Raw genomic sequence first — 27398 nt, forward strand, 5'->3', positions numbered from 1 at the left:
ATCATGTTGAACCATCTTCTTCTGCATTAAAATCTATTGTGCAATATCAGACCATCAATCTTAAGGCAGGTTTAAGAGTAGCAGCCCTGTTAGTCTATATCCGCAAAAAGAAAAGGAGTACTTATGGCACCTTAGAGACTAACCAATTTATTTGAGCGTAAGCTTTCGTGAGCTACAGCTCACTTCATCGGATGCAAATCATCATTTAATTTCAAACGGGTTTTTGGTTAATTTGGTTAATTAACCAGCATTGATGGCACAGTATGACTCACTATTAGGTAAAAGTTATGCTCTTCAGTATGCAATTGCATATGATGTGAATTTGCAGCTCAAGTTACAAGTACTGTAGTTTATTTGGGGTTTTTTAGAGAGACGTGGTATTTGAGGTAATATATTTTATTGGACCAACTTCTGCTGGTGAGAGAGACAAGCTTTTGAGTTTACACAGAGCTCTTCTTCCGGTCTGAGGAATGTACCCAGAGCATCACAGCTAAATACAAGGTTGAAGAGATTGTTTAGCATAAGTAGTTTACACATTTCAAAAGGACCATTCTAGGTGAAGTGTCCCCTTTAACATCTCTCCAGTCATAGAGGGGAAAGGAAAAAACCTGGGTAAGTTAAGTGGGTTATAGATTGTTGTAATAAGTCATAAATCCATCTCTCTATTCAGTCCATGATTTTTAATATCTAGGCAAAGTTATGAATTTAAGCTCCCAGGCTCGTCTTTTGAAAGTGGTGTGCAGATTTCCTTTGAGGATGAGAACTGAGAGGTTAGATACAGAGTGAGTGCTTTGTAAAAAGTATTCACACACTGGTGATATGGTGTTTTTGTCTTACATAATTTTTCTGTGTGAGTTCATTTGAAAGTGTAGTGGTTACGTAATTTCACCCACACAGTTGTTATTGGGCCATTTAGTGCACTGGATGAGGTACACCATATGTTGTGATAGGCATGTTAAGAACCCATGGATCTTGAAAGATGTGTTAATCATTATAGCAGTGGAGATATACTCACAGATTTTGCATCTGTTGTTCTGGCAGAGTCTGGTGCTTTGAGTTGGTGAGTCCTGGTCTGGGGGAGCTTCTGATGATGAGCTTGGAGAAGTTGGAGGGTTGTTTGAAGACCGGAAGAGAGGGTTCAGGAAAGATTTCTTTCAGGATGATCCCCATCAAGTATGGGTTGTAATTGTTTGATGGGCTCCAATGTGTGGGGGTAGGTGACAACTAGATGTGTACGGTTGAGGGGAGGTATTTCTGTACTGAAGCAGGTTCTCTTGGGACTCTGAGTAGCCCATTCCATGATGGAGTCTACTTTTTTGGTGGAGTGTCCTTGTTTGGTGAAGGTGGTTGTTGTTTTAAGATGTGTGTCCTAGTCTTTCTCCTCAGAGCATATTCTGTGGTCTCTGAGTGCCTGGCTGTAGATAACAGATTGCTTGGTGCATTTTGGATAGTTACTGGATCTGTGAAAGTAATTGTGGTTATCTGTGAGTGTCTAGCATTTAGTTGCTTTGATACAGAAATAAAACCCACTCTGACTATACACCTCTAGTTGTGTACAGTGCACACAGACACAGCAAATAGGACACCATGCTGTTTAACATGAACACTTTTTTTCAGAATAGACATTAACTGAGGCTTTTTCATGCACAGTTGACTTTATATAAACTGATTGACACCTTTGGGGGTCGTCTTTCCACTGACTCATAATTTTTCTCACTCTTGAAAAAGGCTTCTGTACACCCAGTATTCTCTAGTTAAAGCTGAAAATTCAACTCATCATATTTACACAATAAAAAAATCCATTCTGTCTTGTTTTTAATTGCAAATCCTCCTCAAGGGACCAATTCTCCTGCTTAGGAGGCAGCCCTGTGCCTTCTACTAGAGAACCAAGTGCAGTCAATTATGGTAATGAAATGTCAATAAATATAAAAATTTAATACAGTCTGCTCTTGGTGAGTGGCAGATGAGGACTTGCCTCCCAGACAAATTTGTTGGTGCTGCAAATATTAAATGCACCTGAAAGAGTAGCTGGTTGCCCGAGAGCTTTCCAGTAGAGGGAAGGTGGGACATTCAGACAACTATTAGGTTTTTCCATTATAGTATAATCACGGCAGGAGGCCAGTAATATTCCTGAAATCCATCCAAACATCTTAACTTATTATTAGGAAGTGAAGATCATATTTTCACCCATGAAGATTCTGAAATTGGTACAGCATTGAGAGATGTTTTTCCCCTAACAAAGCAGTACAATTACAAAAAGGGAAATTAAGTTGTGAATGAGATGATTTTGCTGTGAATAGTTTCACAGCAGTACGTAGCATCATGTCACTACTAGAAAATTGCTGTTCTGACAGATACGTTAACATTGAAAAAAATTATTTACTGAAACAATTAACTTATTTTGGTGATTAAGGTGGTTTGTGGGATGCAGCTTGGGCCAGAGACAAGAACACAGGGTTGCAAGTCAGACTCCTGGGTTCTAAATCCTGGCTTTGTCACTGATTTTTTTTAAACAGTTCTAGTGCATGATGTTGAAACTTGAAATTTAGCAGACAGAATGTCTCCCTCTTGCAAATAAGTGGGTAGGTGAAAATTGGCTTTTATTTATCAAAGCTACTTTTTTAAAAAAATGTTCGTTGTGCATGCACACCAAGTTTTGTAATTCAGGGTATGAATTCCAACATTCAATTCTTTCTGCATGTGAGGATAGTGTAGGAAAGTTCATAGGCAGTCCTAGCTCCTCTACAGAGTAAATGGGGTACATACCAATGAAGGCAAACCCTAAAAGCAGTCCTGCTTTCTTCCCTATATAAAGAAATCTGCTACATTCGTTGCAGCAGTGGAATGGTGTGTTGTGGATGAGGCTGCTGTCTATAGCACTCCTGCTTCACTCCTCTAAGAGGAATTAAAGTCCACTGGAATTCACTAAAGCAAATGGGACTTTGTTGAATTGACAGGGGTTGAGAGAGAGAGAAACCACTCCCACAGCCCTAGGAATTTCTATGGGACTCCAGTTTATGGGCTGGAAGAGAGGACACTGCCCCAACTGTCTCATTTATGGAGGCTGCATCACTCCTCTCAAACACCTGGCACCAGTCTCCTCTGGATCAGTGTACTCACAGCAGGCACGGAGCCCACTTCCTTGGTACACAACAGGAGCAAAGACCAGCCTCTGAGGCTCCTCAACCAGTGCCCTCCAAGCAAGGGTACCACAGTGTTTCCTTAGTACAGAGGGCCTTGTACAAGACCTCTTCCAATGGGTAAATTTCACTCAGTCAGCTCGGTTACAGTGAAGTGTTATCTAAAGTTGAGGGTGGATTTCATCTTATTATAAATAATAATAATAATTAGCTCCTATATAGCCCTTCTCAAACAAATTTAAAAATGCTTTCCATTGTAAATTCCTTTTTTAAAGTACAGGATTCAACTGCAGAGCAGACAAGTCAGGCTAGATTCTGCCTTCATTTAAACCTGAGCAACCCAACTGAAATCAGGGGTGTGTAAATGAGGCCCAGATATGGCTCTTTATATTTTAAATACAGTAACCTTTTTCGCAAAAAGAAAAGGAGTACTTGTGGCACCTTAGAGACTAACCAATTTATTTGAGCATGAGCTTTCGTGAGCTACAGCTCACTTCATCAGATGTATAAAATAAAGTCCTATGGTGAAAGCCTGGCCCCCATTAAAGTCAATAGCAAAATTCCCATTGACTTTAGTAGGGGCAGGATTTCAGCCTCTTGAATCAAACTATTTTCATGCTCCAGTTTGTAATGGCACCAAATGTTCCCAATCAAGGGTCAGATATGCACTGTACACACACACAGTGAAAAGATGGTCCCTGCCTGAAGGATCTTACAATTACAATCTAGGTATAGGATGAGACACAACAGTTGGATACAACTAACAGATAGAGGAGACAGTTTTGGTAATGCATAGTGTCATATCAAAAATATTTTATCCTTTAATTTAGTACAAACCAGTACTCAAAAATGTTGTTACATACCATAATGCTTTACACCAATAACATTTGAAAAGTACAATGCCGTGCAAGAATAGGTTTCTAAACAAAATCTTCTTGATTTGATTCCATAATTATTTTGAGATTAAAGTAAAATGTTTTACTTCCTGGGGTCTCTCACATGCATAAGATTTCTTGAGACTCTCCAACTGGACACAATATCTGGCAATGATAATCAGACAAAAATGTGACCTTCTTTTACAGATGGATTATTCAGTAATAGCATCTCAAGCGGGAGCCACCCTCAACAACCTTATGAGCCACGCACAGGAGCTAGTAGCAAAGCTTCGTTCCCTGCAGTTTGATCTACGGGAGTTTGTGTGTCTCAAATTCTTGGTGCTCTTTAGTTTAGGTAGGTAAATCCTGTTATTTGTGCATTATTTAATATTGATATCTTTTAATTGAAATTATTTTAATATTGATATCTTTTAATTGAAAATCTTTGGCTTTATAAAATGTTTTTTATTTTTTTCTTAAAAAATGAAGTAAGACTTTGAAACATATTTTATGATGTTCACAGTAACCTGGAAATTATTTTTGAATTATCACATTTGGAGAAATGCTATACAATGTAGGAGGGATTTACAAAATAAGGTTCTGTGGAAATGATTCTATGGGATTTAAAAGGGTATGATATGCTTTCAACGTTTACTTTAACATGCTATAAAATTTTAAACCAGGTATATAGTTCTTTACTAAATTCTAAAGGAGGGTGCAGAAAAACTATAGAAAGGCATAATTTTGTGTTGAATTCTATAAAGCAATTCTGTAAGAGATAGAGAAGTAGTAAGGTTGAAATATACATGTATTTTGGAAGAGCGTGCATGGTAAGTACACACAGTCTTGTTAGCATTTTGGTGTCAGTATTGCAACACATAAACCAACAACGTAACTAATAGTTTTTAAAAGTACAATGAAAGGCACTAGTAAAGTGTAAATAAATGGTCGTCATTTTATGAAAGATCTATCCAGGAAATAGACTTTAAAGGGGAGATTATTTTGTACTAGTGGAAAGGCCTTAGAATGGAAAAGATACCTATGCAAGACAAATTAGTTAAATCAGTGCTCCCAATGAATCAGTCAAGAAAAATCACTATTGCCAGGAATAAAAAAGGGATTAGGGAGATGGATTCTTATTGATTTCCGGAGACCAGATTTTTCTGCCTGTCGTCTGTTTTAGGTTTGCATTTTGTTGACTTAATAAAGCAAGCAAATACAGCTTTGCCAGGTGAATTTATTATATGCTGGTAGACAGCTGAAGGAGGAGACTTGAAAAACATAAATAGGGCCAGATCCAGCCATCCCTCCATAGACAAAAGTCCCATTTATATCAAAGGGCATTTTGTCCAAATAGAAGGTGCGGGACTGAGCCAAATGTAATAAAAAAAAATAAATACCAGTAGTGCTGAAATATACTGATATTTTTTCTTTAATTTCAAGTTACAAGCTCTTGTGCAAAGGAATAAAACTTTAAAAATAAAGAATCATTGCAACACATCCTTAAATAAACTGCAGGAGTGAAATGACTGGGCAGCAGCATAAATCCGAGAGCTACCTCCTAATGTTCAAAGTTGTCCCCTAGTGCCTTGCACTCTTCTTGGACTTGCCACCCAGCATTTGTTGAAAACTAGAGTGTTTGTGAAGGAAACTCATTTTAAATATAGGCATCTTAAAGAAGAAAAAATAATTTCTGACATAGAACGTGTAGTGAAATAACATAACCAGAAATGTTATTGGAAAAAACCTGAAGATGTCAGCATTGGCAGGCCTTCTGGGTGATTGCAAGGCTTGTGCATGCTCAATCCCAAAAACAAATGAGGTGTAATTTATCTACTGTCCGCAACATACTAACATTCTATATTTGGAGATCTGTCTCTTCCCATATGTTAAGTTCAGAGAAGGAAAAGCAGACCTTTCTTGGCAGGAGTTGTATTGTCTTATGAATTAACGTGGTGTAAAGCAAGGCATCTGCTTCTTTAGTTCTAGTACAGTATATTTTTGTAGTCATTAGACAATGTTATAGAAAGGTCTGAGGAGACTTACAGCTTTTCCCTGATAAAATATTTTGAGAAATTCATCTCACTTCAGTGGTATTTCAAATTAGCTGAAAAAATGAATTACATTTGGAAAACACTCAAGTTTACTTTAAGCGGTCTTTATGTCTGATCATTATCATCAGCTCCTCAAATACTTGCCATTCAGTTAGGAAGTATTCTGCTCCCTGCCTTTATATTTTTGGCTCTTGGCCTGATTCTGCAAGGTGATGAGCTTGGCTTCAAAGGAGTTGAGGGTATACAGCATCTTGCAATGGTGCCCATCCCTTTGCAGAGACAGAGGGTCTGATTCTCCTCTCACTTACACTAGTGTAAATTAGGGCCAACTCTGCTGAAATCAAAGGAGTTATGTATCAGCATGTTTAAAGCAGTGTACCTGAGAGAGGACCAGTGCATCTGAAAACAGATTAACTCACAGGGCCAAATGCAGGCCTAGCACATCCAAGTACAACATAATTGACTTCAATAGAATGTCTCCTACTTACTGCATGCTTGAATTTGGCCCAATATTTAAAGCTACATGTTATCCTACTAAGAGTAAAATGTAAATATATTAATCATCATCATCCTCATCTGAAGTTTTCACTGGAACTAAGGCAGAAATTTTAAGTAGAATTATGAGACAATTAATATAGTAAACACAGATGTCCTTTCCAGCAAAGCACTTAAGCACATATTTAACTTTAAGCAGATGAATAATCCCCCTGAAGTTAATGATGTTGCTCACAGGCTTAAAGCCAAGTATGTGTTTAAGGGCCAGGTTTTTGAACCTATTTAGGCACATAAAGATGCAGATAGTTGCCTAGTGATATTGTCAATATCACTTTTCACCACAGACTTAGCATGCCATTGCCATCCTTACTTCTGCCCTGCCACTGCCACCCCAAGGCTGACCGCTAGAGCCCCGTCGCCTCCAGGTGAGGGATTGGGGGTGGGGGAGAAGGAGAGTCTGAGCTCAGGCTGCCTCCCAATGAAGGATTGAGTAGGGGGGGTGGAGAGGGAAGGAGAGTCCAATCCTGGGTGGTGGGGCTCCGGTTGTCCCCATATCCCCACCTCCCAGGTGTCCATAGCCCTTCTGCACAAGCCCCAGCCCAGCCACCCAGGGCTGACAGCCAGAGCTCTTCACGCACACACAAAAAAAGCACAAGCACACAGCACCTCCCTTGGCACATTCCCACGCCTCCCTTGGGAGGCCCGCCCCATAGTTTGAGAACTGCTGGTCTAGATATAAAATTCGAGACGTAGACTGTTAGTATCTGCTAGTAAAGCAGTCCAAAGGGCTTGTGCAGAAAAATGCTTTTGATTGATTCCAGAGATAATAAAAGGATGTTGAAGCTTAAATGAGAAGATTCATATTGTAGTCCCAAAGTCCAGCCAATCCCAAAATTAGCTAGGAACTAGAAAAGAGAGAGAGTTTTACAGATTTTCCTTGTTCCATTTTTTCCCTTGCCCCTTTTGGCATCTGTTTTCTGGTGCCTCCCACTCCTATCCCATTGTTTCTTCTCTTCTCACTGAAGACCCCTCTCCAAGCCCAGTCCCCCTGGGTAGGTATTCACGTTGCTAGCCCACTCTGTGGTCCATTCCACCTTGTCTTCACTGCTATTTTTAACTATGCTAATTACATTAAAGCTAGCAAAAATATGCCTATGCCAATTACAAATCAGAGCTTTGATCTAAGTCCATAGCCTAACTCACAAGGAATGGAGAGCAGAGGAGCTGGAGCAGAGCATATCAGGAGAGAGTCAGCAAGCCCAGGTATCTGGAAACAGCATCCCCTTTAAGGAAGCAGGATGGGACCCACAGAGATCATAAGACCAAAATATATTAGACCGAAATCAATAAACACCCCTTCTCTGCCACAATTAAATCAAGTCTCACCAAAATATAACTAAATTGTTACCTATTTAATTCCCCTCCCACCCCACCTCCGAGAAATTATTCCAGACATTGACAAAATGTAACAGTCCACTGAAGCCTGAGCTCTTCATGGGATTGATCCTACTCCCATTGAAGTCAATGGGAGTTTTGTATTTGTCTTCAATGGGAGCAGGATCACTCTCAGCGAGCCTTTTGTGGAAAATCCCATGGAATTTTATGGGGATTAAACAGAGAGAGTTCTGTGGAAATTACCTTCAACATTTATAGAAGTTAACAAGGAATGGGATCCTTCCAGTGGGATTTTAGAAACATCCAATAGAATTCTTCAGCAGGAGTATAATTTTCTTTAAGATGGTCCAAAACCTACAGAAAAATTATTTTTCTATTAAACTTTATGGGGCATTTCCAAAGAGAGCAGCAAACTACGGTCTGGAATTCTATACCCCTATATTCAAAAATAGCCAGATACCACTTGATCTCATTTTACAGGGAACTGAAGACCAAGACGGGTCAAAACAGTAGAAAATACAGGCTTTAATATCCTAATACATAATTCCTCAGAATAGTTCTACCTACAGGTCCTGCTTCATCAGTGGGTTCAGAGCTTTCAATTCCCCCTTGGAATCAGTGGAACTTGGGAGTGCTCAGCATGTCTTACATGTAGTTCAGCATCTCACAGGATCAAGTCCCCAGTGTATTAACATTCCATGCACAGATTTTCCATCTCCAAACGCTGGACCTAGAAAGCAAAGTAGCCACAGGTACTAACTGCTTACTATACTACCACCCAAACCTTGAAAATTAATATCTAAATACAATAATCAGCGCACACAGAAACAGCTATCAATTCCCCCAACAAAATTAAACATCTAACCATTAAAATACTAGTTGCAGACTGCTTGATAATAACAGCTAATATAAACAAAGCTACAAACGTACGAATTATTTACAGATCCAACAATGTCAAAAATATTCCTCTTCACATACACACACAAACAGAAAAGTGCATGTATTCTAGCAGCAGAACAGCATCGTCACCTTCCTGCTTCACTGATTAGCACTAACATTCTGCAACCCTAAAGCAGAAACAGATACACAGCATAACTTGGGTGAAATCCTCGCTCCCTTGAAGCAAATAGGAATTTTGCCACTGACTTCAGCGAGGCCAGGATTTCACACTTTAGCTCTAAATTAGGTCCCCTTTCTACAAAAGAAAAAGAGTTCAGATTAATTTTTCATTACCTAAATGACTAATTTAAGATGGACATTTTAACAACCAAGCAGGTTTCTCATTGGGATATTTTCTATCATCTTGAGTTTTCAGTGCAACAGATCTTTTCTTTATTGCTGTCCAGTATTTTTACAGTCAAGTCATTTAAACTGAAATCCAGCCACTGTTTTCCCTTTACCAAAACTTCCTATTTGTCCTGCTAGCTTTCATCATTAGAACTCAGCAAGGATTTGTCAACGCTTCCATCAGAACAGTTTGTAAAGTGAAATGCCAATAGGAAGAAAGTTAGACATCATTTGACCCATGTCCAGCCACTTGTCTGCCTGCAGAGCTTACTGCTAGAATAGGCAGCAACTGACTGGTACTTCTCTCATCTCTGTCAGAACAGAGATAAATGTACTTCATTTAAGAAATGAAGGCTTTATCAATGGGCAAATAATTGCAGAGCAACTATTGATCTTGCATCTCACTTAACATGAGGCAACAGGGACTTGTACAAACAATAAACGTTTAATCATTATGTATGGCAAACAATGGGCTATTAAACAAAGCAAAGAAAGCCTTAGTTTTCAAGCAGGCCACCATGTCACATGGGGTGACAATTGTGATTCACTCTCCCTGGATGTTATATTGTCCATTATGGATGTGCCCCTTTTCTGCCAGATAGGAGCAATATTAGCAAAGAAACCTGTACTTATGTCTGTGTATTCTCTATAGTACTCAAGCACAGATGGGAGAGGACAGCTCTCATTATTGTGCTCCATCATTTGCTTCTTGGAAAGCACACAGAGAAATCTGTGCCGCAACACTTTTCAGTTGGTTCCAAGAGCTCAGCAGCAGCCTGAAGCTGGAAAAGCATTTTGTTATTAATTATTACTATTATTTACTTATATAGCATCCACAGTGTGCTGGGTGATTTACAGACAAGGAATGGTCCCTTGCTCCAAAGAACTTACTATCTAAACAGACAAAAGCTAGCAACAAATACTACTAAAGCTTTGTGGTTCACATGTAACTTGTCACTTCCACAGTTTTTGCTGAGGGTTTATTTTTTATCACATGGTTAGTTAGCCCTTCTTAGGTGAGGAACACTAGGATATCATTTGGAAGCAGTATGTTTTAAAGCGGGATGTGAAGGGGGCATGGGGACTGGTTTGTGGTGGAGTTTCAAGGCTTAGGGATGCACAGATCTGGTGAGTGTGAGATGGAACAAAGTGAGTCATGTGGCTTGAGCAGGCCAAAGGGGTCTGAGGAGTGAACAGAGGACAATATCAGAGAGCTAGACAGAAACTAATCAGTGCAGGGGTATATGACCCTCAATTTATCATCACACACAGAGACACAACCCAACAAACAGACCTTTAATGCAGCTTCCTCAGAGATCATTCTGCATCTACCACACCTGAACCCAGCCACTTGGATTTTCTGGTTTGGGCTGCTATTGGGTTTGTTAAAGGCACAGTTCACTAAAGGTGCTTTAAATTTGGGAACATAAAATAACAAGAGGAAGGATTAGGTCAGACAAAGTTATTCCCAGAAGTTCTATTTCCAGTTCACATGTGCAAGTTACTTAAGACTTTCTGTGTCTCTATTTCACAGTCTGTAAAATTGGAACAATAATAGTTCTTTATCTTAAAGGCTGTTGTGAGGCTCATAGATAATATTCCTAATACTTTGCATTTATATAGCATGTTTCATTCAAAGATCTCAAAACAGATTTTACAAGGTGGAAGTGAAGTATTATGTGGGACAAATTCTGCCCCCAGTAGCTAATGCAGATCTCTAGTTGAGTTCTGTAAAAGCTGACTGCACACATGCATGCAAAGATAGAATTGTTGCCTTAAATATGCTTGATTCTTATTGAAAGTATCAGACAGTACTTATGGTTTAATTTAATCTTATTCAGAATGAGCATCGTGGTCACGCCAGATTTATTGTTTTACCTTTGACAGCTTATAAAATATGCCTCTTTATAACTGGTCTAATATTATGATGGTTTTAAGTGATAACCATTGGAGGTCTTTGTAATGTATTCATCACATACTGTTACCCGAGTGCATTAGAAAAATTGTATCTAGTGAACTCAGATAAGCAAGAGAAATATCCTGGGGTTCTCAGCTTTATTAGCATGCAGCCGTAGTTTTAACTTTCCCCATATGATAGCCTAATTTTGAAAAAATACTTACTGTACACTTGTCAAATAGATGCACATATCTTGATCCTAATGTCTAACTAATGTATGCATCGGAGGATAATACTGGCAAATAAACATTTCCTTAAATTTATGTAATCATTTGGAATTCAGAAAGGATTGATTAGCATTCAGGAGATGTGACCGTTCAATATTTGCACCATAGAGACTTGGCAGAAGCAAATAATTGTACATAAAGCTGATGCTTGTCTTAATTAAACGCAGTATAATAGGTGTTGGAGTTGTTGGGGTTTTTTTCTCTGTCTAGTGAACAAAGCAGTTGAGCCATGGGCAGATATAACTCATTTTGAAGTTCAGAGTTTAAACCTAATCAATATGTATTTATATCAAGGGAAGGAGTGAATTTCATTTATTATGAGATGGCAGCTGGCTGCAGTAGCTAAAAACGCCATGAATTTAAGTATATTTTTTCAAACAGCAGTTTGACAATATATTTATCCCATGTGATGCTTGTTACATTAATAGTGTTGTTTACTTAACTGATGGTATTTAGCGTAGATTACTTTTGGAAATGAACAAGATCATTTACATTCCCTGTTCTTTACTCCCAGCCTAAGAATGACTTGCACAAGCAAGGAGACACCTTTAAATTCATTGAGTTGGTTGCTTATTAGTGTAGAGTTGCCCTGGTTATCAGATAAAAGTTTAGTCCTGCAAATATTTACTAGTGTGAGTAATCCCACTGCAGTCAATGGGATTATTCACATTTCTAGGATCAAGCCCTAAGTGTGCCCTAATGGAACTGGTGAGATAGCTAATAAATATTTTTTAGGCAGGTCATAGTAAGTAGGTGTAGTTTTAACAGTGAGGATAATTAATTATTGAACCACCACCTAGGAACATGGTGGATTCTGTGTCACCTGAAGATTTTAAATCATGCCTGGATGGGTTTCTAAAATATATGCTATAGCTTAAATAGAAGTTATGGGCTTGATGGAAGAATTACTGGGGGAGTGGGGTTCTTTGACCTGTGACTAGATGATCATAATGGTCCTTTCTGGCCTTAAAATCTATTAAAGTAGACTTCGGTTGAACTGGGTTGGCCCAATAAAGATATTTCACATATTGCTTTTGTTTATTTTCTATGTCTTTGATCCTAATTGCTTTAGATTTGAACACATTTAGGATTAACTCATGTTATGAAGGATTTTCCGAAGGGGATGGGTGTCAGGAGAATTGTTTTCTATTATTGACTGTCACAAATTCACAATGTGGCTTTGGATTATTCAAATGATGCCTAAATCTCCTTATCTGTAAAATGGTAATAGTATCTATCCACCTTTGTAAGTTATAATGAGATGCTTGAATGAAAGATGCTATATAATTGAAAGTATCGTAACCAAAATATCATCTGGCACTGAGACAGGGTGACTGGACCCTGTGAGTGAAGTAGGTCTAGACAGCTTGCATAGAGTTACTGGGGCCTCTGAAAGGGGAAACTGAGGCAAGCATGACTGTTATACTGCAGTCTGTCACAGGCGGGCACTCTAGGCAGGGCTGCCTTATGACAGACTCCATAAAAGTCACAGCTAAAGGCCCCTGATTAAAGAACCTTTATGGATGTTGGGGGAAGTCTTTTTTCTTTATAAATTGTGTAACATATTGTCCTGAAGGAGTTACCTTCTACATTTTCATGTTGGTGGGAATTAAGGGGCTAAAACTGTGTGGAACCCTTTGAAATGAATCCTTTCAAAGGTCAATTTTCACACCCAAACACTTACATTCCATATATTGTATGGCACAAAATGACACGTACTTGACTTTCCTTTGCAACCTTATATCAAAACCATATTCCTTTGCTACTCTGGCCCTTCTAAATTCAATATAGGGAAAGAAATCAAGCTGTCTTCCTTTCACTTCATCCATGATAACCAGCAACAAAAAGCCAAATAATGGAAAATGAGTCCTGATTCCTGAAGTTGTTACAGATGCTAAATGATGATGTGTGGAGTGAGGATTTTGATAAACTGGTATTCACCCACAAAAGCTTATGCTCCAATATGTCTGTTAGTCTATAAGGTGCCACAGGACTCTTTGCCGCTTTTGATAAACTGAGTTGACCATGCAAGACTACTCTTTGCTTCTTGGACAACACTTATTCGGCAAGCTGACAATTTTTTAGTCCAGCCTTCCATGCTGGTTTCCAAACACTGTACAATCAGCTCAGAAGAAAAACAGACAGCTAACATTTGTTTTCTACTTTCCTTTCTTCAAAGACAGGTTTCAGAGTAACAGCCGTGTTAGTCTGTATTCACAAAAAGAAAAGGAGTACTTGTGGCACCTTAGAGACTAACCAATTTATTTGAGCATGAGCTTTCATGAGCTACAGCTCACTTCATTGGATGCCTCCGATGAAGTGAGCTGTAGCTCACAAAAGCTCATGCTCAAATAAATTGGTTAGTCTCTAAGGTGACACAAGTTCTCCTTTTCTTCTTCAAAGAGTTTCTCAATCTATATCTGTTCAGTGTCTATGAAAAAAGTAAATTATTTTAAAGGAGTAAAATGAACAGAAGTGGGGGATTAATAAATTATGAGGAGGAATTAAACCAGCCATTTTGGTTTTTAATCCTTTATAATTCACCTCAGCTCTGGATGTTAGAGTCATGGTTAATAAACTCCTCAAAAGGAAGCAGAGTTACCCTTCTGTTTTATGGTTACATGGATTGTGTTTTAACAACTGCACTAAGCCAAAATTATATAGAAATTAAATAATCATCATTCATTTGCATTGATTTTATTTGATAAAACACAATGAATGGTGCAGATTCACCTCGGTGTAACTCCACTGAGTTTAATGGAGTTACACCAGGCATGAACTACTTTCGATATGGTCACTATACCTTTGGGGAAAGGGGAATGTTACAGACCAAAAAAAGCCGGCAGTTTCTTTCACTGGGTTTTTAAAAATGCAATTTTTTAAACAACAAAAGGATCAGATGCTGAAGAGAAAATTAGGTCACATATTTGTTAGACACAATTTTGTCAGTAATTAGAAACATGGGTATCCAAGTGATGTTTATATTCTATACTGCCTTTATATGCATTCAGTGGGGATTTCAGAATAAGCCTACCAGTATCTTCTGCAATCATAACACCAAGGGACTTTATCTATCTAATGAATTTATAGAATGTCAGTCACTGTAGTATTAGATGCTTCCCCCATTGCTAACATCTATACTGAAAACAGCACATATCCACAGTTGGGTCTGATAGGTCACTTTGGAATTTGTGCACCATATATGTCTTCAATGTAGATTACATATGTTCAATGTTTGTATGGCACTGGATTGCATGTGTTTGGGGGGAGGGAGCGAATGAGCATACATACACAATTTTCAAGTACTGTAAGCAGAAGCAGTAAACTCCTTAGACCAGTTCCTCAGTTTTGGTGTCCCAGGCCCCCTATCCAGCAAAACTTATCCATTTGATTAATTTTGAATTCAATAGGCCCACCCCACATTTTTAAAGGTAAGCATGATCTTAAGTGCTTTGTTGAATTGAGACATATGGTAATATTCTGAATGTATGGATAGATTCTGAAAGTAATTGTAGCAGGCTGAGAGTTAAATATTTTTATGTAGAAGTGATCATTATAGAACTGATAATTCCCCCATCACTCCCTCCCACCAGAGTAAAACTAAGAGGTTCTTGCAAATCCTTACTGCTGTAAGTAAGCAATGTGTCTAGTTACATAAGTAAGGATTGGCAGGATCTGGCCATAATATCTAACTTGTAGGAGTTTGCAGTACTAAATATATGGAACCTTTAAAAATCTTAACAGTGATTTTCCCAGCCAATTTCTAACATCTCGAGAGTTTGTTTACAAACATTAATTTATGATGAGGTGTAGAAGGGAACAATGAAGTGCTGTAAATAACTATGAGCTAAATCTGAAATATGGAACAATCTACCCCAACAGAGGCCCATTCCACACTGGGATCAGAGCTGTTGGCTACAAACATGTTTAAACACAGCATGAACATAGATGATCACCTGAAAGCCAACATAAACTTGATAGTCAGCCTCTAAGGCAACACACGCTGCAGTGTGTGCCAAAAATCCCCATCATACTTCTCTCATCCCATTGATGCCCAACTATGGCTGTAGCAGCCCTGCCAGGTTGCGAGCACAGCAGTGCCTTCTCCAGTGCCAAATGGGAGCTTTTATTCCTGTCACCTGCTGGCCAACCAAATGTACACTTGCCTGCCTCTTTGCTGTGCAGCAAGAGTGGACATGACCTCTGCTTCCTACTGCTGAGAGGTCTGATGTGGAGGGCTATGCAAATACATAGTAGCAGTATCTCCTGCTTCATCCTGGCTCTGCATCAAAAGAATCTTTGCAGCCAGGCTGAAGAGATTCTTGGGCCTATCCTACTTACAGCCAAAAACACACAGCTGGAATTAGCCATGGTGGAGACAGGAAAGCCGTTAAGAACTGAAGTAAAGAGCTGCACAAAGGAATCCATTTGCAAGGCACAACAACAACTTTTACTGCTCCTAGAAAACCTGTGTGCAATGCTGCATATTCTTAAGCACCATCTTCTAGTACATTATTTAACTAGCTATATATATACAGACATCTCGTTTAGAGAGCACTCTTGTAACTGTGGGGACTGAGGTGGTTAATGAAGACATGTAATAGAGGACCTGGGAGAGAGCGAAGGGGGGACAACTTGGAAAGAGAGAGAGAAGGGGGAGAGACCTGAAAGTGGAGAAAAGGAAGGAATATGGACGCTGGGTGGAGTAGAAGGAACAACTGGGGCAGTTTGAGTGGCTTCCTAGCAAAGGAGGAAGAAAAAATAATGGGTGGATCTGCAGGAGAGAAAGGAAAATGGAGGCAAGAGCAGGTCAACAAGAGAGAAGGAAGTTCAGGAAGGAAAACAGATGGGAGGAAAAAGAGCATGTCAGGACAAAAGAGGAAGTGGTGAAAGTGTAAAAGATGAAGGGTAAGAATAGTATGGTATGGGGGTCAGAGGAAAAGATGGCAAGAGAATGGAGGGTCATGAGAAAGAAGTAAAAAATATTAAAAGGTGGGGAGGAGAAAATTGGCAGAAAGGAAAGAAAAATGTAATAGAACTAAGAGTAAAAGTGAGAGATGGAGGGAGAATGAAATAAATAAATTAACAGGAAAAGAGCAATGGAAGAAAGTGCAGAAAGAGGCTTCGGTAGTTAGATGCAATTTCTTTGGTGCAGGCACTGTCTTTTTGTATTGTGTTTACAGCACCTCACCCATGGGTCCTGGTTCATGTCTGGGACTCCTAGACACTACAACAATACAGATACATAATTATGTACATGAGCTCTTAAGGGAAGAGGCCCTATGTCTGTATCTGTTTGTACAATGCCTACCACAATGGTGGAGCATGCAGCAGAAAGTGAGCAGGGTGAACTAGCTTTAGAAGCCCTCAAAATACTCAATGCAGTTTCCAAAACCTCAGCCTGCACAAGATTCACTCACTGTCCTTAATTATTAAGGATATTCTTAACTTGCTTTTATAAACTATACTCAAGAGTTTATGCGGAAAATATACTTTAACCATCATCACCAGACAGTGACTTTCAGTGCCCTTTGGAAATGTGGGTCCCAGTATACCCCTCCACTTGCTGCTGTTGAGCTACAGAAGGGGTAGGATGCCAAAATGGGGAGTGGCACCTCAACAGCACCCTCTCCATTCTCCCAACTGCAGGAGAACCCTTCATGGGAGTGGATTGCTTGGGGACAGGGAAGGCAAGGACTCTGGTCCTCCTCCTGATGATTCCTCTCCAAAAATACCCATGGACCAAAACAGAATAAATTACTGTAGACAGACTCTTCCTCAAAGGGCAGCTGCTGTCCAAGTTCGGTAGGGAGGCAGGTGATTTTCTGAGGATGTCTGTTCCCTTTGTGGATACCCATTTTTTTCTGGCAGATGTCCAGGCTTGCAGAGATGGAATCATCTGCTGCTTTTTGGAGGGCTGAGAGGGCCAAAAGTGAAACCCTGAACTCTTCAAAAAAATAACTAGAAGGGAATTCTACAAGTGCAGGAACATGGGTAAATAGCTACTGTGAGAGCATAAATAATACATAAAGCTTCATCCAGCCAGCTATGTTATCTGGAGTTTTGCCCCCAGTAATATCCCATTTCTTTACCACAGATCTTTACATTTTAAAAGTTTAGCAGTGAGATGGGACCATACAGTTAATAAAACCACAAGTAAAACTACCATAGCTGGGACAGGGGTGAAAAGGGAATGGAGCAGCTGAACGCATTCCTGGTAAAAACCTCACAAGGCATACTGTACAATTCAGACATATTTGTGCCCTGAAAACATTCTGCAGACACAGCAGCACACACTTAAGAGCACCACCAATTATTCACATGACTTCTGGCACCCTTTCAGAACACTGGAACCGGAAGTGGTTGTGGTAAACGTATTTTCTGTGCAGTTGTCTTTTCTGACAAAACAGCTCAAATATTTTGACACCAACAATAACCAATTCTTAGGCATTTCCTTTACTGAGACCTGCAGACTTCTGCAAGTTGAGAATTAATGACAACTTACTTAAATCCTCTGTGCTCTTTTCTGGAAATAATCTCTTACAAAGTTCAAGTCCTACCCATATTCTCTCTCTGTCTCCCTTTGCAATAAGATGCAAAATGGACTCTGCCACAACAAAACAACTGAGCTTGTGGAAACTATTACTTTGAAGATGAAACATTGTGTTGTGTCCGTTAGCACTATTACAGGCAGTCAGTCTGTTAGAACATATTGGGCGATTATAGGGTAGTCTTTTCAGAGAAAGCCATGGGTTTCAAGTGAGCAGTAACCATCTATCAATTCCTGAGATTATGCCATGATTTACTATCACAGCATCATGTATTCTCTGATTTTCTGCCTCCTGTGAAACATTGTGCTTTCCTTTTCTATTGATGTATCAACTATAATAGTTACAAGCAGCTACAGAAAAATCAATAGTGAACTTTCATTACTGTGCACATAAAGTAAAGAGTACCATACTGTGAGAGCACCTTGCTGTTAAATAGTCACCAACTGCAAGGTACACAATAAATGTCTGTTATTTCGGTCTAAATGAAGGATGTCTGAATTTGAAACATCAAACATCTGGGATTTTTGACGCAACTGGATCCAATGTCATGTTACTCTAGCTGGTAATTCTTTTGCAGGGTAGGTGCCAAGGCTGATTTGTCTTTTCTACACTGGGAACTGTTTGTTTGTTTACCCCAAAAGCTGAACTACGAAAATTAATATCAAGATGAAATCTTTCACTGCTTTATTTTGAAATAATTTAATTAAATTCAGCCAGACAGATATAGTGAGGGTTGCTTTAATGTTCACTAGTCCACATTCAGAAAACTTCCTCTGATTAAAGCAAACGGTACAATAACCTCTGTGTTAAACACCCAGTCACCACTACCTACTAAAAAAGGTTCACTATAATATTACCAAAGACATAGTAGATACAGCGATGGCATTTAGAATATTTAACATGTTCAGTGGCCTTCTGAAGCACACCTTGGAAGAAAGTCGTATGATTTTTAGATTAAATATGATTTATGTGCCTCTGGGAGCACATTAACTTCCAATTAGTGAATGTAAATCAAGAATGCAGAGAAACAAAAGAAAATTTATGAGCTGATAGCCTGGGATATGATCAGGGCCCTTGGATTTCTTCAGCAGTGAAGTATTGTTTTCTGCAGCAAGGGTGGGAGAATGCTGCAGCAAATTTTACCAGTTCCTCTGGCATTTCTAGGATATGATCATGTATAACCAGAGAATCCAGTGTTTGCTGCTGAATACCTTTGAACTTGAAAGTCTGCATGTTTATATAAATATATACCACAAGGGTGCGGGTATATACTTACTTAAATTATATCCCACAAAACATATATCCCCCTTGTTTCAGTACTGTGATTTAACGGAAAAGCAATATTTCGCGGTCATGACCTCACATTTAAAAGTAAGAAACTCAAGCTTCTTTAAAGATTTCTGTAGCTACAGCCAGTGTAACTTCTACTGTTAATTTAGAAAGATTAATGAGAATCTGTAAAAAAAAAAAAATTAAAATGAAGATATAAATTCCACTCTTGAAAATAAAATGGGAATGGGAAATGTAACCCTGTCCACAAGTAAACACTCCTGTAACTCACAGCTGGAAAAATTCACATGCTCTGAGGTGCATTGGGACACTTAGTTTCAAGTAGGACCTTGTCCAAATACCAGTCAATTCAATAGAAATACTCCCATTGATTTCAGTGGGAGTTGGATTGGGCCCCTAAAGGGGAAGCAGTAGGTGACAGTTAGTAAGTGGTGCACCTGAGCTCAGCCTAGTGCCCACCAGAGCCCTGTGGAAGAGGAAACAGTAGTGGGAGATGGAACTAGGATTAGAAGTCTTTACAGAGATTTGATAGTGGAGGCAGAATTAAGGGTCTGATCCTCTGGGGTTTTGAGCACCCTTTACTCACATTGACTTACTTGAGGGCATTCAGCAACTCACAGGATCAAGCTGTTTATCCACAGCAATGGTTCAAATTTGATTTGAGATCTGGGATTTACTTAACCTGGCCCACCCATCCCTAATTAGCCCTCATATTTACACCAGGGAAAACTTTTAAAATGTGCTCTGCTGCTACACTATAGAAGCCTTTCAGAATAGATTTGTGACTAGGAAAATGAAGGAGGTGACGGAGAATTAAAGCTCACTTCATGAGAATGTCATGTGTTCAAAACAGAATGGCCACCAAGCATAAAATAAAATAATATTTAGAAAGGAAGGATGGGATTTTGGTTAAGACACTGAACTGGGACTCAAAGGATCTGAGTTCAAGTCCTGGCTCTGCCACTGACTTAGATAGGTCAGTTTCATCTCTCTATGCCTCAATTCCCCATCAGTAAAATAGGGAGAATAATACTTCTTTTCCCCCCATCCCTGTCTATCTTGTCGAAACTGTGAGTGCTTGGGGGCGGGGACTGCTTCTCGCTATTTATTTACACAGCATCTAGAACAGTAGGGCTTGATCTCCACTGGGGCCCACAGGCACTACCGGAATACAAATAAATAATAGAATTTACAGACATGAATCTACAGTTAAGTTGTGCTATGGAAAGCATCACACTGTGGGGTAAAATTTCAGTGGAGTCTTTACCCATCCACTACCTGTGTGTGCATGAAATTGTAAATATCTGCATATGCAAGTTAGCAACTGATACAGAAGACCCAATGGGGGGAAATAATTAATACAGATTTTAACATTTGCATGTGCACAGGTATATAACCTTTTTAAAGTACATATGCAAGCATTTGTACCTGCAAAGTGCCTTTGCACATGTGGAAGCCACAGGATGAAATCGCTCTCTGTAATTTAAGTATCCAAACCACTTCTATATCCAAGCGTAGACAAAAAGTCTTGGTAGAAAAATTATGTTACCACTTTTCAGGCAAGTAACAAGGCTATGTAAAAAGAAAGATGGTTTGAAATATTCTAGTAGTAAATCACATAGTTAAACTGCACTTAATGGTAGTGAAAGGTCAAGGATTCTGAAAGTGAAGCCTGCTTTTTATCTATGGAACAAGAAGCAGCAGTGCCTTGCCTTGACCTGGAGGGACCACTTTTAGGGGGGAAAGGTGAAAAATCTCCATGCCCATTCATTCCTTGGCCTCTCTGCCAAGAATGCCAACAGCAGTACCTATTATCTGCACAGATACAGATTCTCACACTCGGCCCTGATGGTGGATTTTGTGACATCCACATCTGCTAGTGAGGAATGGCACTTCCCACCCCTTCATTTTACATAGTTCCACCAAACTGGCATCAGATGACTTTTGATCAGCTCTAATTTTGGATGGATTTGAACCAGTCGCCTAGATGGGAAGACCCCATATTTCATTACCAATCTCTAACCATCTTTGTAGTTGTAAAGTCTACATTGTGAAAAACGCAGATGCTCCCAATAAAGACTATCCCATATGTAATAATAGTAAAGCTCAAGTTTTTCATTGATATTATGTAAAAATAGTCAAACTTTATTACCACTATTGTTATCATACCATACTGCACAGCACATTACTGAACCATAACAATTATACAAATCTTTATTCTCATTATGGTAACTACTTGCCAGATATAGCAAAATAGATATTATGAACAACAAAACCCCTTACTGTTAGCACTGAACGCATGGAAAAGAGTGAGGCTGTCATTCTATTCTTAACACACCTCATTGTACCTATATAATATATATATAAAGTAAGAGCTACAATGGCTAATGTACTTTGAGATTCCTTTGGTCAGTATCCCTGTTGCTCCCTCTGCCACATGCTTTGGAGTGCAGAAGACAAAAATCACACTATGGATTTACTGTCCGTCATACACAAAATACATTTCCCCAAGCACTTGGATGAATTAATAATTTAAACAATGTCAAAAAATTATTGATAAGAACTTGGCTTTAATGACCTTGTTAGGAAATCACTTTGACAATGGATATTTTTCCCCCAGAAATAAGATGCTGGTTGGACTCTGGATTATTTTCCTTCATTTTGGCTCCTGGTTTTGTAATCTTGCCATATGGAAATGTCAGGGCCTGACCCCTCATCCCATTGAAACTGATGGCAAAAGTGCCACTGATTTCAGTGGTGTAGGATTGGGCCCAGGAAAGTGAATTGTGATCATAGTGAGTGTGTCTGCACTGTTTTGTTGCCACAGTGGGCTCCGTCCTGCTGAGCACTCTGGTCCAGATTCAGCAAAGCGCTTCGCACACACATTAAGTAAAGCACACACTTAACTGCTTTGCTGGGTTGAGACCAGAGTGCTCAGCCTCTTGCAGGATTGAGCCCTTTAAGGTAAGAGCTAAAATGTTCAAGTGAATACAAACAAAAAAACTAAACAAGAAAAGTCATTTGCTTAATGGAAAAAGAATTTCCACTCACATTGTAGAGTGTGCAAAACTTCAAAAAAGTACAAACGGTCTATGACTGTGTTCCATTAGGAGAGGGCTGTGTGTTACCATACATACAGAACATGTTGCTATGGTTAGCACTTAAAACTTATACAAACTTACAGCTACCTATCAACCAGATTCCACAGTACACCTAAATATTTATTTCAGAGTAGCAGCCGTGTTAGTCTGTATTCGCAAAAAGAAAAGGAGTACTTGTGGCACCTTAGAGACGAACAAATTTATTTGAGCATAAGCTTTCGTGAGCTACAGCTCACTTCATCAGATGTCTAAGGTGCCACAAGTCCTCCTTTCCTTTTTGCTAAATATTTATGTTCTTCATCTGTATTTGTTTTGTTTTAATTACTAAATTAGGTAATTTTTCTGCCAACATATCTATTATGTTGGCAGAAAAACATGGCACTGTACAGGGTCTCTGAAATTAGTAAATCACTAAAACATCTTTACTGTAAGCTATATTTTCTCATTTTAAAGAAAAGACGTTACAATTCTTGTTCTTGCTGGGACTTGGTTACACTGAAACCAAATGGTGTTGTGTAGCCAAACAAGATTCACAGAATAATACAAAAGTAAAAGGAGTATGAAGCTCTTCTCTTACCTATAGAGCATCATAATATAACTGGCTGACCTAACATTTTAGCCAAGTTGATAAAAGTTTTAAATGTAATAATTAAATGTACATACAGTCCTGATCCAAAAACCAGAAGAATGCCTTTAAGCTAATATTTATAACAAGAACTGTTTGACTGAGCTCTCTTGTAAATTTTATCATACCGGAGGCAGTTTTCCTCATTCGATTAGCTGAAAAGCTGAATTTATCCCGAGGCAAACCAGACATCCAGTACAGGCTAAATTCAACAACTGGAGCTTAAATTTGGCTTAATATATCCCCACTTGGATCTGCCTGTTTAATTCTCTTTCATATTATAACATAGCTTATTCATAGTCTGGACTTGCCACCTGAACAAACTGAACCTCATATCTTATTCTATTAGAATAAGAAAACTTCGCAAAAACACAAAAGTTCCAGAATGAAAATCAAAAGCAAACTTAAGTTTTAAAAAAGTGTTTTGTAAAGTGTCTACAAGATTAGCACATAGAGGTTTTTCCCTAAGGAACACTGCTTTTTATGATCATGCATTTTTCATAGAGACAGATGGGCTTTATAAAAGGATACAGCCTGCTACTCAAGAGGGTTTCAGTGACAGCTGCACTTCTGTGTTTTAACCACAGTAGACATTTATATAGGCTATATTTTCAAAAAATATTTGTACTTCTATTTGGTCATATTCATTCCTGGTGTAATTTCACTGACTAAAGTGGAACTACACCTGAAATTAATCTGCCCATTATTCCTCCAATAAACAGGGTTTAATTAGTAAAGGGGAAACATAATATTCCAACTTCCCCCCCTAAAATGCCTATCTAAAAACCCATGTTTCTTTATTCCAGACTTTCAGTACCTTCCCATCCAAGGAATGTATATTTCCACATTCCTCTTTTATTGTGATTTGTCATTATCTAAATATAACACCTTATTTACCTTTGTTCTCAGCTTCACGTCTTTTGAAAGATTGCCCCACCCACCATTTCCAGGAATTTCATATAAAATTACACTGATTTTGAATATTCATAACCTACAAATTGTAAACATTATATGTTGACAAATCAGGTTCCTATGACTACGGTTAGTTCAGTCAACAACTCTTGAAACAAAGAGGCTCTGAGAAGAAAGAATTATTAGGCCAATGAAATCCTTAGCTCGCTTAGAAGTACAAGTATTTGCCATATTTGGTAAGCTGAATATTTCTAGCCATTAGTCATACTGTGGACAGGGGACTTGACTAGGAGTCAAGTAATATGGGTTCTAATCTATGTTCTACACTTATGGCAACATGTAGAGTACAGACAATGCACACCCAGCCAGCACTATAAATATCAGTGCAGACAGCAAGACACAACTTACACGAGTAGTGTGCCCCACGTGCCTGAACCCCCAGTGTACATACCTGACACTGTCCACACAGCTCTCTACATGCCAAAGTAGAGCCTCCCACATCTATTTTTAGCAGTGTAGAGCCTTGCTGCCAGACCCTTTCCCCACCACAGTAAAAGGCTCTGGCAGCCGGAAGACAGTGAGGAAAGGTTCTGGCAGCAGCTCCCTGCTGCCGGAGCCTTTCCCCACTACCTCCCTGCTCCCAGATCCTTCCCCCACTGCCAGAGCCTTTCACTGTAGCACGTAGCTACACACTGCAGTGACAAGTATGGACCCTGCCTGCCTTCTTTCCTTGTGGCAGGTAGTGACATGTGTACTGCCTGTAGTGTACACGCCACCATAAGTGTAGATATAGTCTATTCCCTGCCATAGACTCCTTATATGACTTTCAGCAAGTCACTTCTGCCCAAATTGTCCAAAATATCCTATAATTTTGCGTGTTCAACTTTAGAAACCTATGAGGAGTCTTATTTTTGATAGACCCCAAAATATCATAGTTGCTATTCAACCTTGCATATGGAAAGACACAGTCCCTCTTTTGAAGGGTATATAGTTTAAAAAGACAAAAATAAATAATGTAGGGAAAGGATGCAAATTACAAGCATGTGGTCACCGGAATGGATGGCACATGATTTATTAGTTCCAGAGTTGCTTTTTTTATTCTTTGGATGGGCAGGTAGAAGAATAATGAAGAAATAAATTGGACAGAAGGAAGGGAGGGAAGAAATGAAGGCATGAGGAGAAAAGAGAAGAGGAAAGAAAGAGGAGAGAGTGGGAGATTCAGGCATCTGACAGCTGATAGGCCAAAAAAGTCCAAGTGTAAATGTCAGTTGTGACCTCAGGAGGCTGAGGCTGAAGGGTGCTTCAGCTGCTGCAAATGTGGTGAGGAGGCAGAAGAGAACAAAGGTCTTTAATAGGGCACCCAAGCAGTTTGTATACATCAAGTATACTACTGTATTTGTCCATATGTTTTCCCTACAGCTGAGTCCTTTGAGAAACAGAGTTTAATATATAATACATTTAAGAATTTTATCTATGGCCCACTGAAGTCAATAGGGATTGGAGCAGGACTTAAATTAATCTCTACTTTGAAAAGTGACTTGGTAAATATGCTGCTGTGGGGTTTGATTTTTACTGTGTCTCAATTATTTCAATGATAAATGTCCTCAGTTTAAAAGTAGTAATGGTTTTTGTTTTATCTGCCAGCCCTACAAATTCAACCTGGGATCTGAGAGTCAAGCTGGCTTCATTTCTTTTCATGTATCATCACCAGTAATAAAGATTCTGGAGGTCAAATTAGGCCTAGGTGAATCTGTACAAAGCTCCTTGTCTTCTGGGGTTGCACAAGCAGATGTGATAGGAACTTAGTAAATATGCTGATGCACAAAGGAAGGAAGGAACAGAGTCCAGCTCACTCTCTCCTAGTCATATTTATCTCCAGAACTTAACAGAAGTATGAAGCAGTTATAAAATATTTTGACACAAAAGTAAGTAGATATGATTCTGAACACTTATAGGGAGCAGATCTGTTGCGGAAGTATGGATCATGGTCTTTTAGAATAGCAAGTTACTTTAAAGTATTGTAAATACAGCACAAAACCTATTACTACAAAATGTTGTCGAAATCTCTCTTTCAAATTTTGCAGCCCAATGTGATTTTTGGGAATCTAAGAGCAGAGAGGCAAGGAAACATTGGGGAAAATGTAAACATTTAAAAAAGGAACCATTCCAGAATTTTCTTCTCTAAAGTACTTCACTTTTTGACATCTTCTGGAAAAATTCTCCTCTCATACCTTAAAATATTGAGAACATTAGCATTCTCATTTGTGGAACTAGAGTAGGAGCTGAGAACTCCAAAGTCCAGAGAGGAGGGAGTGGAATTATGGGTTCTGTGCATGTGCATGGCCAGTTGGTTCATGCAATACAGACAGGAGTGGCTGGTGAAATGAAGTACTAAAAATTAATTAACATTCTTTGAAAAGTATTTACACAGCTCCTGCACAGTAACCATTTTTCAAAGTTAAATCTCTCATTCCCTTTCATTTTTCTTTTCAAAATTCCCAAACCAGTGAGAGCTCTCTATAGATTAATAGCACACCAAATTTCAGTGTTTCAAGTTTGGAACATGAGGGGAGGAAATCTCTCTGAAACCTAAATATTTCCCCCCTCTAAAGGCCAGACCCATTTTTTGGAAAATATGCAAAAGTGTTTTCTTCAAAACCCAAGTGTGCTCATCTTGTATGCAAAATTTCAGCTTAGAGCACAATTTGATGACAGAGGTATGAACCCGTGAAAATTGAGGATTTAGTGAGAATACTGACAGACCTTTACTGTGACTATAGGGCTGCTACTGGCACCACTATAATAATTTTTTTGTCTTCATCTTCAGAAGTAAACTATAGAGAACACAAAGTCTATGTTTGACAGAATAGCTATTGCTAGTTCTTGTAAAACATGTAATATATTCCAGAAGACCTAAGGGTGTACTCTCCAATAAGGATGGAAAAAGATGTGCGCCCCACTGTGAGCTCACAGTAAGGCTGTTTCATGTAAAAAGTTGGTAATTAGTCCCTGAGTGAATAAAGTAGATGAGATAAGAGATTGGACTTACTGTAGCAACACAACATGCGTTTTCTAGTTGCTAGAATTTAAAGGGTGTATGGGTGCGGGGGGGGGGCTATTTCTGCTCATTTTATTTTACAAGTTTTTAAATCTTCTAAACGAATTTATTACTTTAAGCTTAAACATATGTACTTTAAAATCTCACTAAGAGATACAAAGATAGATAGGAGACATATAGACTGCAAAAAAAACTGGAATAGGTTGAATAATTTTATAAAAAGCACTACAGATTTTCTTACTATACTTGTCAGGTGAATTTCATCCCAACTGATCTCAATATGTTGACTGGTGCTTTGTCCACATAAAACATTAGTGGTCACAGAATCTTTAGTCAGAAGATAAATATTTTTATAATGAAATCAAATCGCTTTACCCAGAGGTACAACCACAAATGTTAAAAAAAAATCCTAGAATAGCTAAAATAAAAGA

The 27398-nt window shown here is 38.9% G+C and overlaps 1 protein-coding gene across 1 annotated transcript in view; it reads left to right on the forward strand.

Moving 5' to 3' along the window:
• The window catches only part of NR5A2 (nuclear receptor subfamily 5 group A member 2), a 99573-nt gene that overhangs the window by 67229 nt on the left and 4946 nt on the right, over positions 1 to 27398 (forward strand). Inside the window, exon 6 of the mRNA XM_077824209.1 lies at positions 4223 to 4370. Within this exon, the coding sequence (XP_077680335.1) occupies positions 4223 to 4370 (148 nt within the window). The remainder of the gene's footprint in view (positions 1 to 4222; positions 4371 to 27398) is intronic.

Source organism: Eretmochelys imbricata, chromosome 8 (genome assembly GCF_965152235.1).
Source record: "Eretmochelys imbricata isolate rEreImb1 chromosome 8, rEreImb1.hap1, whole genome shotgun sequence".
Classification (NCBI taxonomy): domain Eukaryota; kingdom Metazoa; phylum Chordata; order Testudines; family Cheloniidae; genus Eretmochelys; species Eretmochelys imbricata.